The sequence below is a fragment of the Pipistrellus kuhlii genome, unplaced genomic scaffold (genome assembly GCF_014108245.1).
Source record: "Pipistrellus kuhlii isolate mPipKuh1 unplaced genomic scaffold, mPipKuh1.p scaffold_m20_p_32, whole genome shotgun sequence".
NCBI classification, from domain to species: Eukaryota; Metazoa; Chordata; class Mammalia; order Chiroptera; family Vespertilionidae; genus Pipistrellus; species Pipistrellus kuhlii.
This window is the reverse complement of record NW_023425532.1, coordinates 1,408,633-1,421,373: the sequence shown is the minus strand read 5'-3', so window position 1 is coordinate 1,421,373 and position 12,741 is coordinate 1,408,633. Positions and strand designations below refer to the sequence as shown.

Sequence of the window (12,741 nt, the reverse complement as noted above, 5' to 3'; positions counted from 1 at the left end):
ACTAATCTGACCACTCAGTGTGTGTGTGTGTGTGTGTGTGTGTGTGTGTGTGTGAATCTGTGTGTATTGGAGGCCCAGTGCATGAATTCATGCATGGGTGGGGTTCGGTCAGCCTGGCCAGGGGGAGGGGACATGGGCTTTTCTCCTGCCTGCCTGCCTGCTGGTCAAACTCTTGGTTGAGGGGACAATTTGCATATTAGCCTTTTATTATATAGGATATACACCAAGTGGCCAGATTATTATGCGTTCAGAGATCATAATAATCTGGCCACTCAGTGTGATTAACCTCAGCTCCACAAAGCTGTGTGATCTCAGGCACATTAGCTAAGCTCTGGGCCCCGGCATCCCTATGGAGGGGACAGTTGTGCTTACATCATGGTATCCTCTGTGAAGAGGAAATGAATTACTAAAGTAAGGCACTTAGAAAAAACACAGAAAACACTAGGCCAATTGGAAATTAATCCCTCATTCAATCCTCCGTTTATTGAATGTCTAGTTTGTGCCAGATACTGGAGATATGCTCTACACACAGTGAGAGTTCAATGAGCAGTGTTAAAACGAACGAATGGCCTGGCCGGCATGGCTCAGTGGGTGAGCATCTAACTATGAACCAGGAGGTCACGGTTTGACTGCCAGTGAGGGCACCCCCAGTGTGGGTCGTGCAGGAGGCAGCCGATCCATGATTCTCTCTCATCATTGATCTCTGTCTGTCTCTCTCCCTTCCTCTCTGAAATCAATAAAAACAAGTTAAAAAAGGGGGGAGGGGTGATAAGCAGAACATAATTTGGGAGCTGCGGGGAGGCAGGGGTAAGGGATGGGGAAGTGAGCCGGGTTGTTAGGGTCTCAGCAGGAGTGTGGGACCCCAGGCACTTGCCACTCACTGTGTAATGAAAGGAAACGTTCAGCACAGTAATCCTTCAGCACCAGAGGCCTAGGACCGCAGGCCTCCTAGGCTAATGGGACATTTTGGGGAAGGAGGAGGCCACTCAGCCCCATGACTGTCCTCAATGACCGACTGCAGAATGCCTTACAGAAGTGTGGTAGTGGCCTCCCCGGGATCTTGCTGCCAATCAGAGGGAGGAGGATCTCAGCCAGTCAGAGGGAGGTGGGCCCCAGGGAATAAGAAAGAAGGAAGAGGACATGGGCTGGTCCAAAAGGTGGGTCTACCCAGTCAAATGAGGCGGACCCCAAACTCAGGGCAGAGGGTCCAAGTCTGCCCTCGGGAGGAGGAGCCCACGGAGGGAGCTGTGGAGGACCCGTTTCCCTTGTGGTTTTTTGTACTTCCTGTTCCCCTGCTCACTGCGGAAGTTCCTCTTCTTACCCTGCACCCAGAGCCTAGCCAGAGAGGACAAGGGCAGGAGGCACCATGAGTGGGGGCCCTGCGGGAGGCAGGCCTGGGGGCCGCGGAGCACAGGCGGTTCAGCAGAACATACCCTCCAGCCTCCTCCAAGACCATGAGAATCAGCGAGTCTTCGAGATGCTCGGAAGGAAATGCTGGGTGAGCTGGGGACCTCCTGGCCCTCCTTGTCTCTCTCCCTTTCCTCTTCCTCTCCTCATTTGCCTCCTCCTCCTCTTCCGCATCCTCCCTCTCTCCTCCTTTCCTCCCCTCTCCTCATCTTCCCCAGTCTCCTCCTACTCTTTTTTCCTCTCCTTCGTTCCCTCTCCATCATCTCCTCTCCTAGAATCCACTTACCCCCATTCATCAATCCCAGGAAGATCTTCATGTGTTTGTGCTTTCTCTCTGGTTGTGGCTCTTCCTTCGGGGCCACCACAGCCATGGGCAATGGAGGACCAAGTCTGGTTCCCAGACCCTCTGGTTGCCCCCTCCCAGACTCCACTGAACCCTGCTCTCCCCTCCCAGACACTGGCCACCGCAGTTATTCAGCTGTACATGGCGATGCCCCCTGGAACCGAGCGCTGGACCAAGAAGCACTGTGGGGCGGTGTGCTTTGTGAAGGACAACCCCCAGAAGTCCTACTTCATCCGCCTCTACAGCCTTCAGGTGATCCCCGCCCTCCCCCGCTGCATATGCAAACCCATTTCAACCTGCAAGCCTAGATCTGGGTCCGAGCCCTGAGCTCTCCACAGATAGTGAACCCCTGGACCCCAGAACCAAAGACTTCATCCGGATGCCAAATCTGGTTTGCCTTTCTAAGTCTGTGATGATTGGCCCTAGAGTCTCCATTTCAATGTTTGTAACCCCCAGATATTAGTATACTGCCTAAGTCTAATCTGTTCCATAATCTCCCCCCACCCCAAAAGTAAGCACTATATTTTTTTCTGAAACTCAAATCTACTCTAAATCAACATTTTGGGTCTCAGAAATCCCCCATCAAAATGCCTGAACCTCAGATGTTTATTTAGCCCCTAAGTCATAAACCTATTCCCCAAACCACAAACCTATTGAATAAGCCAAAATCTGTCCTTTTAACCCCATAGCATGGACCCCAGAATTCCTGAATCTGTTCCACAAGCTCCCAACCTGGACTTCCGAGGCATAGACCCCAAATGCATCCTTCTAACCCCATAAAGATGAACCGGCATACCCTCATCAATATCCCAGAGCCATCAAATACTAACTAAACGCTTAAGCCATAAGCCTGTTCAAACCTCAAATTGCACATACCTTGCCTGAAACCCTCCCCACAAATTCCCAAGTCTGTATGTCTGAACCTCATATATCAACCCCAACTCCCGATACTGAAGCCCTGCCTGCCCAAATGAAGGCCTCCAGAGTGGGGTATGGGATGGGATCTAGAATGGGCTCAGTTTCTTAGTACTGGAGTACAAAAATCCTCAAATTCAGGCCCCCAAGTCCCACATCTAGGGCCCCAAACCCCAAATCCAAATCTCTCACTACGGTGTCCAACTCCCATACTGTAACCCAGCCCTTTACATCTTGACCCCTAGACCTCCAACTCTCTGATGCTGAGTTAGAAATACCCAAACCAGATCCCGGGGCTCCACATTTGGACACATGTTCCCTGCCCAGATAACAGAGACCTGCTGCCCAGGGCATGCCTCAGTGCCAGTGTGTTCCCCTCCTCTCCAGGCAGGCCTGCTGCTCTGGGAACAGGAGCTGTACTCACAGCTGGTTTACTCCACCCCCACCTCCTTCTTCCACACCTTTGCTGGAGATGTAAGTGACCCCCTGACCTCTGGGCCTCATTTGGGATGTTGGGGGGGGATATGGGAAAGGTATGGGGGTCCTGGAAGGCTGCTGACCCCAAGGTGTGTGCAGGACTGCCAGGTGGGGCTGAACTTTGCAGATGAGAAGGAGGCCCAGGCCTTCCAGGCCCTGGTGCAGGAGAAGATACAAAAAAGGAATCAGAGGCAAAGTGGAGGTGAGGAGGCCTTGGGGGAGGAAAGGAGGTCAGGCTGAGGTGAATGCAAGAGTGGGGAGCTGTAGAAGCCCCTCTCATGGTTCTGGTTCCCAGTCTGCCTGTCTCTCTACAGACAGACGCCAGCTACCCCAACCACCAGCCCCGGTCAATGAAGGTGAGTCCTCTAGTGCAAGTAAGGATGATAAGAGGCTAGCACAGGGACCTGTGGCAAGGTGGTCAGAGCTTTCTACCCATTCCATCTTCCCAGAGAGAAGAGGAGGGTTTCCGCCCCTGCCCTCGCACCCAGGTGGAGACCAAGGGGGTGAGTGCTAATTCTTCCTTGTCTCCGAATGGACAGGTGGGTCGGTGGATGAGTAATTCGGTGGGTGCAGAGATAATGGGTGATTGAGTGGGTGGATGAATGGATGGAAGTGTGTGTGGAAGGATTGTTGGTGGATAGGTGGTTGAGTAAGCGGATGAATTGATGAGAGGATGAAAATGTACATAGGTATATAGATGTATAGGTGGGTGTACAAATGCATAGGTAAATTGGTATGTGGATAAGTGGATGAATGAATGGAGGGATGATTTAGTAAATTAATGAATGTGTGAGTGAGTGAATGATCTGAACAGTGAACAAATGAAAAAGTGATGTAGAATTTCAATTGGCAAAGGAATTATTGAATGAATGAATGAGTGAACAAATAATTTAACAACTTAATTAGTTAATAAACCAGTGAATGAATGAATCAATACTTAAGTGATAAGCATGGTGACTGAATAAATAATTGAATCAGTGAATGTGTGAATGGTTTTTGGGAACCACCCATTCATTTCTCCGTAAACCCTCTTTGGATCCCCCACTCCCTCCCTCCATGACCATCAAACACACACACACAGATTTCCCCAAACTATCTTCCTCTCTCTTGCTTTGGTTGGTAGGTAAGTGGGTCAGTGGTTTAGTTACTCTATTTCCCCACAGGCCCAGCAGCTGCATCACTGTCCCTGGGGATGGGGACAGTGGACATCCAGAACCCGGACATCACAAGTTCACGATACCGTGGGCTCCCGGTACCTGGCGCAAGCCCAGTTGATAAGAAACGCTCAGGGAAGAAAAAGATCAGAAAGGCTGATATTGGTGCACCTAGTGGATTCAAGTGAGAACCTTTCTCCAGCAGGCCACAGATCCCTGGGAGGGGGGAAGATGAACAGATGGACAGAAGAGCTAAGTGGATGAAAGGATGGGCGGATGATTGGGGGTGGGTGGGAGAATAGATGAGTGGATGGGTGGGTGGGTGCAAGACCAGGTCTAGGGAAGGACAAGTGAGGCACCAAGGTTGCAAACTTTTCAGGGTCATGCAAGTTCAATTCATGACTGAGAGTGAGTGCCTCCTTAAATGTTGTACCCTAGTCTTAACCTGGGTGGGCTGGAGGGTGAGTACATGGGTGAGTAGATATATGGATGAATGAATAAATGAGAAGGAGGAGAATAAATGGATAGGTGGTTAGATGGATGGGAGGATGGGTAAATGGGAAGTGGGGATAGAAGGATGGATCTATAGGCTGATTGGTTCACAGACAAGGTAGACGGGGATGGATAGATGGCCAGATTTATGGATGAATCAACAGTTCAATGGATAAATGAACAGAAGTATGTGGTTGAATGGAGACAAATGAGTGATGAATGGAAAGGTGAGCACATGGATAGATGGCTAGGTGGATGGACAAGTGTGTGGGAGGACAGATTGATGGACAAATGGGTAAACAGATGTGTGTAGGCAGACAAGTGGAGAGACAAATATGGATCAGCAGTCTGACAGGTGAATGGGAATGGCTAGTTGGACAAATGGATGGTGGATAGATGGTGAAAATAGGGATGAAATGGATAGATGGCACCACAAACTATGGACCCCTTGTAATTCCATAACTACTGCTCTCATTCATTCACTTATGTCTCATTTGTTAATTCTGGCCCCTCTGGGCAGGACAGGGCAGGAGGGCTTCACTAGGAAGGGAGGGAAGGATGGGCAGTAGAGCTCCACTGGGGTTTTCTTTCCTCCCCTAGACATGTCAGCCACGTGGGGTGGGACCCCCAGAATGGATTTGACGTGAGTAACTCCAAAGTCCCCTGGACCTTATTCAGCTCCCACCTATCCTTCCATAGTCCAGCGATCAGACCTACCTCCAGACCCTCCCTTTCCCTCAGCCCTCTCAGCTCTCTCTCTGGGGTGGACCCGATGACAGTCCCATCCCTTCCCTCCCCACCTTATTTCCCCACTCCTGCCCCTGACTTTCTCCTCTGGGGCAGGTGAACAACCTGGACCCGGATCTGCGGAGCCTGTTCTCTAGGGCGGGCATCAGCGAGGCCCAGCTCACTGATGCTGAGACCTCCAAACTCATCTATGACTTCATTGAGGACCAGGGCGGGCTGGAAGCTGTGCGGCAGGAGATGAGGCGCCAGGGTGAGTCCCTTTTTCTGGACACCCACTTCTTCTCTATCCCTGGTGGCTGATTTCCAAAAGTAATCGCTTAGTCCTCCTGGAACCCCCTCTACTGCTACAATTGGGAGTTGGTCAGTTGGGTACCCACTTAAAAAAAATGTTTTTTATTGACTTCCAAGAGGAAGGGAGAGGGAGAAGGAGATGGAAACATCAATGATGAGAGAGAATCATAGATCGGCTGCCTCCTGCAGGCCTCACACTGGGGATTGAGCCCGCAACCCGGGCATGTGCCCTTGACCAGAATCAAACCTGTGACCCTTTAGTCCACAGGCTGATGCTCTGTCCACTGAAGGAAACTGGCTAGGGTTCGGGTACCCATTTTACAAATGAGTGAAACAGGCTTGGAAGAAAACGATAATAATAGCTATGTGTTATTCCCCCCTCAGATCCGCTTCCACCACCCCCACCGCCATCCCGAGGAGGGACCCAGCCCCCCCGGCCCCCAGCTGTGGGGAGTAGCAAGGGTCGTTCTGGTCCACTGCCCCCTGTACCTTTGGGAGGTGTGCCGCCGCCACCACCACCAACTCCACGGGGACCCCCACCTCCCGGCCGAGGGGGCCCTCCCCCACCACCCCCTCCAGCCACAGGACGCTCTGGGCCACCACCCCCTCCACTCCCTGGAGCTGGGGCTCCACCCATACCACCACCACCACCTCCTCCACCACCACCACCCATCTCTGGGGACGGGCCAATGCCTCCCCCAGGCCCTCCTCCTCTGGGGCCTGTGGGGGGGCTGGCCCCTGCTGGAGGTCGGGGGGCCCTTTTGGATCAAATCCGGCAGGGAATTCAGCTGAACAAGGTGAGGACCAGCAGGATGGAGGGCTGGGGGCCTGGGATTCTGGGTTGTATTGTGCAAATAAGGATGTTAGAGGATGGGGGCTGAAACTGAGGGGGGTCCCAGGCTTGTGGGGTTCAGTGACAGGGTTGGGAGGTTGATGCGGAGAGGTGGGCTTAGAGTCTTGAAGGGGATTGGAAGGGGTGGGGAGCAATGCTCTCACAGGCCCTGAGTCTTCTGTGCCGGACCCTGCTTGCTGCAGACCCCTGGAGCCTCAGAGAGTTCCCCGCTACAGCCGCCACCTCAGAGCTCCGAGGGGCTGGTGGGTGCCCTGATGCACGTGATGCAGAAGAGAAGCAAAGCCATCCACTCTTCAGGTGAGTCTGCCCCCCCTGCCACTTGCGGGCTGCCCTCTCTGGGGTCCAACCTGCCAGGACAGTGACCCTGCTTTCCATGGCTAGTTTTGGCCTAAAAACAATAGTCTTCATTAGTAGTAGCATCAGCCCATCTGTTGATGATAGTGATAAGGTGTAGCTTGTATCAATCTCTCTTTAAAAAAAAATATATTTTTATTGATTTCAGAGAGGATGGAAGAGGGAGAGAGGGAGGGAGGGAGGGAGGGAGGGAGAGAGAGAGAGAGAGAGAGAGAGAGAGAGAGAGAGAGAGAGAGAGAGAGAGAAACATCAATGATGAAAGAGAATCATCTATCGGCTGCCTGATGCATGGGGTGCGATCCTACAACCCAGGCATGTGTCCTGACCAAGGATCAAACTATGACTTCCCGGTTCATAGGTTGACACTCAGCAACTGAGCTACGCTGGCGGGGCTCAGTCTCCTTTTTGACAATGTTGATGTTGTCATTATGTAACAATAGTATAATTAAAAAAATACCTGACCAGAAAAAAAAAAAACAAAAAAACAAAAAAACAAAAAAAAAACAATAGTATAATTAACTCTATCTTTGACAATAATATTAACATTAATGACAAGGTATGTCCACATTATTAACATGAATCCAATTTGTTCAGTAGTGTTAACATTAGCCCACTCTGTTATGATAATATTAGAGGCTTGGTGCAAGAATTCGTGCATGGGTGGGGTCCCTCAGACTGGCCGACAATCGGGGCCTATAGGGCTGGCCAGCCAGGGGGAGAGACCAGGGGAGATTGGCCGGCCACAGGAGGTTGGCTGTGGGAGCACACTGACCACCAGGGGGCAGCTCCTGCATTGGGTGTCTGCCCCCTGGTGGTCAGTGTGTCATCATAGCTACTGGTCAACCGGTTGAGTGGTTCACTGGTCATAAAGGTTGCTTAGGTTTTTATATAGAGAGATTAGAAAGAACCCCGTCTTTGACAATATTATTCACCCTACCTTCATGTGTTAATAGATTAACAGTAACTATGCCATAGTATTATAACTACCCAATCTTTTTGCAATAATGTTAACAGGAATCCCCTAATGTGTCAACAATATTGTTATATGACAATTATGTGAGGATAATATGGAGTTCAACCTATTAGGTGACAATAATATAATTAACTTCAATTTGGACAATAATATTAACATTCATCCCAGAGTATAGTCACAAGATTAGCATGAATCCATTATATGACAATCTTCTATCTATATCTATATATATATATAAAAGGCTAAGTGACTGACTGTACATACGTCCCACTGTTCGACCAATTGACTGGCCAGTACATATGACACACACTGGCAATTTAAAAATAAAGGTTGACTTGTGCATGTGTGATACACATAAAGCTCTTGCTGGCTCCAATCGCATGTGTATGCTTTGATCTGTCATTGTCGATTGTGAATTTGGTTGTTTCGTTGACATTCTGAAGCTAAAAGAAAGCATGTCGTTGACAGAATATATGTAAAAGGCTAAGTCTATAATGTCTCAGGGTCGTGCCACATGCTTTGCCATTGGCCATAGTACAAATGAGTTAAAGTACTGGAGTGTTTGGGGACGTTTCAGACAGTTGCCTCTTAAAACAAATATGAGATCAGAAAATTCTGCTTATAGCGAATGGTTAGTAAAACTTAGAGATGGCAACTGACACTTCTATTATAAAGAAAAGGCAAATAGCGGTATTAAAATACTTCTTCTAATTAATTTCCTTTCAGTGTGCACGAATCCATGCACCAGGCCACTAGTATTATAATAAACTCCATATCTTTTGGAGTTAACATTATTATTAACTCCATTATGTGTCAACAATATTAACATTAACCTGCTATGAAACAATAATATAGTAACCTAGTCCACTTTTGCTAATAATATTTAAATTCACCCCATTAAATGACAAGCCTGTTAATGTTAACCCTTTGTATGACAATAATAGCCAACTAACCATACATTTTTGACAGTAATATTCACTTAAACTCCAACTAGAACCCAGACCCCAACTATATCTTGTCCCAAACGGAAACCCTAATTCTTTCTCCTCTGAGGGGGCCTCACTCAGCCAAGGCACAGGCCCCAGACTTGACTTCCTCACAGGAGACTTCAGCCCCCAGGGTCTTGAGTCCTGACTTCTTAATCCCTAGGAACCTCTTCTTCTTAATCCCTTGTGAACCCTCCTGCCCATCTGAGTTCTGCTCTTTCTGTCCCCCTCTAGACGAAGGGGAGGACCAGGCCGGAGATGACGACGAGGACGATGAGTGGGACGACTAGGCCAACACCCTCCCCACCTGGTCTGCACCTGATCCCCTGGCAGCTGCTGCTTATGGCCTCTTCCCCCGGCTTCCGGGTCCCCAAGGCCCGTTTCTCCTCTCCCAACCCCTCCAATGCTGTAATCTCTGACCGGCTCCCAGTCGCCTTAGCAATAGCCCCTTTTTATACAAAAATTCTCAGTTCTCAGTCAAGAATTTAAAAATAAAAATAAAATAATGGTCTTTTTGTTTCACTAAATCTCAGTTTGTTTATAATCCAAATGTGGGAATTTTGGGTCCTTTTCTCCCAAAGTCCCTTTTATTCATCTATCCTTCTATCCTGTTTTTTAAATTTACTTTTTAATTTATTTATTATTGAAAGTTGTATTACATGTCCCCCCCCCCCTTTTTTTTAAATATATTTTTTATTGATTCTTTACAGAGAGGAAGGGAGAGGGATAGAGAGCTAGAAACATCGATCAGCTGCACACTCCCCACCGGGTATATGCCCAAAACCAAGGTACATGCCCTTGACCAGAATCAAACCTGGGACCCCTGAGTCTGCAGACCGGCACTCTATCCACTGAGCCAAACTGGTTTCAGCTATTTATTTTTTAAAAACTGTTCAACCAACCCTAGATCAAGAGAGTTCTCAACGGTTAGACTTCCCCACTCTCCATGCACACAACTCACACAGGATCCTAATGGGCAGAATCCCCCTCTCTCTTTTTTCCCCCTACAATAGGGTTTTTATTATTTGTAACAGGCACAATTATTTAAAGTTAATACATTTTTTAAATATATTTTATTGATTTTGTACAGAGAGGAAGTGAGAGAGATAGAGAGTTAGAAACATCGATGAGAGAGAGTCATCGATCAGCTGCCTCTTGCACACCCCCCTACTGGGGATATGCCCGCAACTAAGGTACATGCCCTTGACCGGAATCGAACCCGGGTCCCTTCAGTCCCCAAGCCGACGCTCTAGCCATTGAGCCAAACCGGTCTCGGCTACATTTTTATTTAAGGTATTTCACATGTTTTGTGCTCTTCCATTGCCTTAGTTCCTCCCAAGTTTGAGTCTTAATCATCTTAATCCATTTTTTGCTCAATCCAGTTGTAATTTCAGTCAGTCCCATATAACAGGAATAGAGATGATCATGTGGTCACAAACCGTATGCTCACTAGCAACCCAGAAGAATTACTAGACAAAGGCCATCAAGGCTCCAGAGATCTAAGACAGCTATTATAAAATCTCATGGATTACCAATGGCTATTCCAAAATCACGTATAGCTTATGTTATATTTATAGTGGAAAACAGAGACTCCCTCCTTAGTATTAAAATGTGGTTCTACCCAGTTCCCCGTGTAAAGCAAGTCCTGGCCAATGGCAATGGAAGAGGCCATCAGCTAGATTGCTGTAGAACCCAGGAAAGATGACACACCTGAGTCTCAGTTTCCTTATCTGTATAATGGGGGTCACACCATGTAACAAATTTCCTACTGGGAGCCCACTGGATTGCCCCTCCTCCTCCTCCTCCTCCTCCTCCTCCTCCTCCTCCTCCTCCTCCTCCAGGGCTTCCCCTCCAGAATGCTTGATTTGGGAATGTATCTACAGAAAAAACTGGAAAGGAACAGGGAAGCCTGTGTCTAGGGAGTTTTTCCCTTTTAAAATTCCTGTAACATATTTTTTAAAGTTTTAAGTAAAAAAAAAAAAAAAAAAAAAAAAAAAAAAAAAAGATCATGCTTTAAACCACTCTCATGGATTGGAAGGGTCTCTTGGACTCCAGGGAGTGGGAGGGAACTAAAATCAGACTCTGTTCGAGATGGAATTAGAGAAGGAAGGGGAATGTATGGTGGGACTTATGCTGTTGACTGTTCCATTTACAGCAAGCAGGGGCTGATGGAACCTGTCATTTCTCCAAACAGCTCACAGCTGGACTGACAGACAGAATCCTATATAATAAAAGCTTAATATGCTAAGTGTCCAACCGTTTGTTCAACCATTTGACCAGTCACTATGATGCACACTGACCACTAGGGGAAGATGCTGTGCTGGTAGGTTAGCTTGCTGCTGGGATCTGGCGGATGGGGACTGGGTGCGAAGGGCCGGACACTCCCTGAAGTCCTCCCGAGGTCCCTCCCCAACTGGCCAACCTTCCGTGGTCCCTCCCCGGCCAATCATGCACCAGTGCGGTCTCTCTGCCTGGCCTGTGCCCTTTCACAATCCAGGACCCCTTGGGGGATGTTGGAGAGCCAGTTTCAGCCTGATCCCCGCAGGCCAGGTCGAGGGACCCCACAGGTGCACGAATCTGTGCACTGGGCTCTAGTAACCTTATAACTATATAAGTTTATACAGTTATAAGGTTGACTATATAACTGTTTGGTTGACTACATAACTCATGGACTGACAAAGAGAGGGGCAATTTCAGGAACTGACAGGTTTCCTGATGCTGTGCAGTACTGAATAGCTAACAACTACAGCCCACCTGGGACTGACTGGGGCTGGGGTTCTGACAGTGTAGAGGACCGGAAGTCTCCAGAGGGACTGACATGCTGGATGACTCCTGACCCATGGAGGCTGTGGGTGGAGGATGACTATTGCTAGGAATCACACCTAGCCGGAGGGCGGTTCTGGATGTTACTATGCCTGGTGATGTGTAGAGGAGGGCTGCCCTGGGGACACTTCAGGCTGGCTGTTGGACAGATCTGTGGCCCTCTGACAGGCAGCTGTCTCTGGTGACTGACTCCGCCCTGACCAAGTTACAGCATGTTTGACAGATCACATGCTCAGTTGGATGCTGAGCCCAGCTACCTGGCTGATCTACAACATGATGAAGGGCAGACAGAATGGGTCACAAGCCAGCTGACCAAGAAAGAGCAGTGTAGCTGCCTGAGTTGATGAGTGTATGAGGTTAGAATCACAGTTGCCCAGCCCTAGCCGGTTTGGCTCAGTGGATAGAGCGTTGGCCTGAGGACCAAAGGGTCCTGGGTTCAATTCTGGTCAATGGCAGGTACTTAGGTGCACCTTGGTTACAGGATCCTTCCCAGCCCAGACCCTTGTCAGGGCGTGTGCAGGAGGCAACCAATCGATGTGTTTCTCTGACATCGATGTTTCTCTCGCTCTTTCCCTCTCTCTTCCACTCTCTCTAAAAGATCAATGGAAAAATATCTCCGGGTGAAGATTAACAAACAAAACAACAAAGAATCGCAGTTGGCCTGATGGGTGACTGTCCAATGGGGGGAGGGGGCATGCCTCCCTGAGAAAGGACAGACTGCTGACCCACTGACAGGTGGCTTGGAGGCTTAATGCTACCTTTAGTTTCCGTGACTATTTGCTCTGAGAGAACAAACTGCCTGATCATGGTCGGAATGAGGGGGGAATAACAGTCATTTGACAACTGATGGCAGATAGCGTGACCTGCCTGACAGGGCTACATGAGATGCTGACAATGCCAGCCAGGCCTGACCTAATGGCAGCCCG

At 48.9% G+C, this 12,741-nt stretch overlaps 1 protein-coding gene across 1 annotated transcript; it reads left to right on the top strand.

The window, feature by feature from the left end:
* The first annotated feature begins 1,298 nt into the window (after window positions 1–1,298).
* On the top strand, window positions 1,299–9,519 carry WAS (WASP actin nucleation promoting factor). Its single transcript, XM_036460594.2, has 12 exons — window positions 1,299–1,498; window positions 1,862–2,002; window positions 3,053–3,139; window positions 3,242–3,344; window positions 3,457–3,498; window positions 3,592–3,645; window positions 4,306–4,480; window positions 5,389–5,431; window positions 5,632–5,785; window positions 6,211–6,623; window positions 6,862–6,976; window positions 9,227–9,519. Exons 1-12 carry the CDS (start codon window positions 1,367–1,369, stop codon window positions 9,280–9,282), a joined length of 1,515 nt encoding a protein of 504 aa, XP_036316487.1. The 5' UTR covers window positions 1,299–1,366; the 3' UTR covers window positions 9,283–9,519.
* The last annotated feature ends 3,222 nt before the right edge of the window (window positions 9,520–12,741 follow it).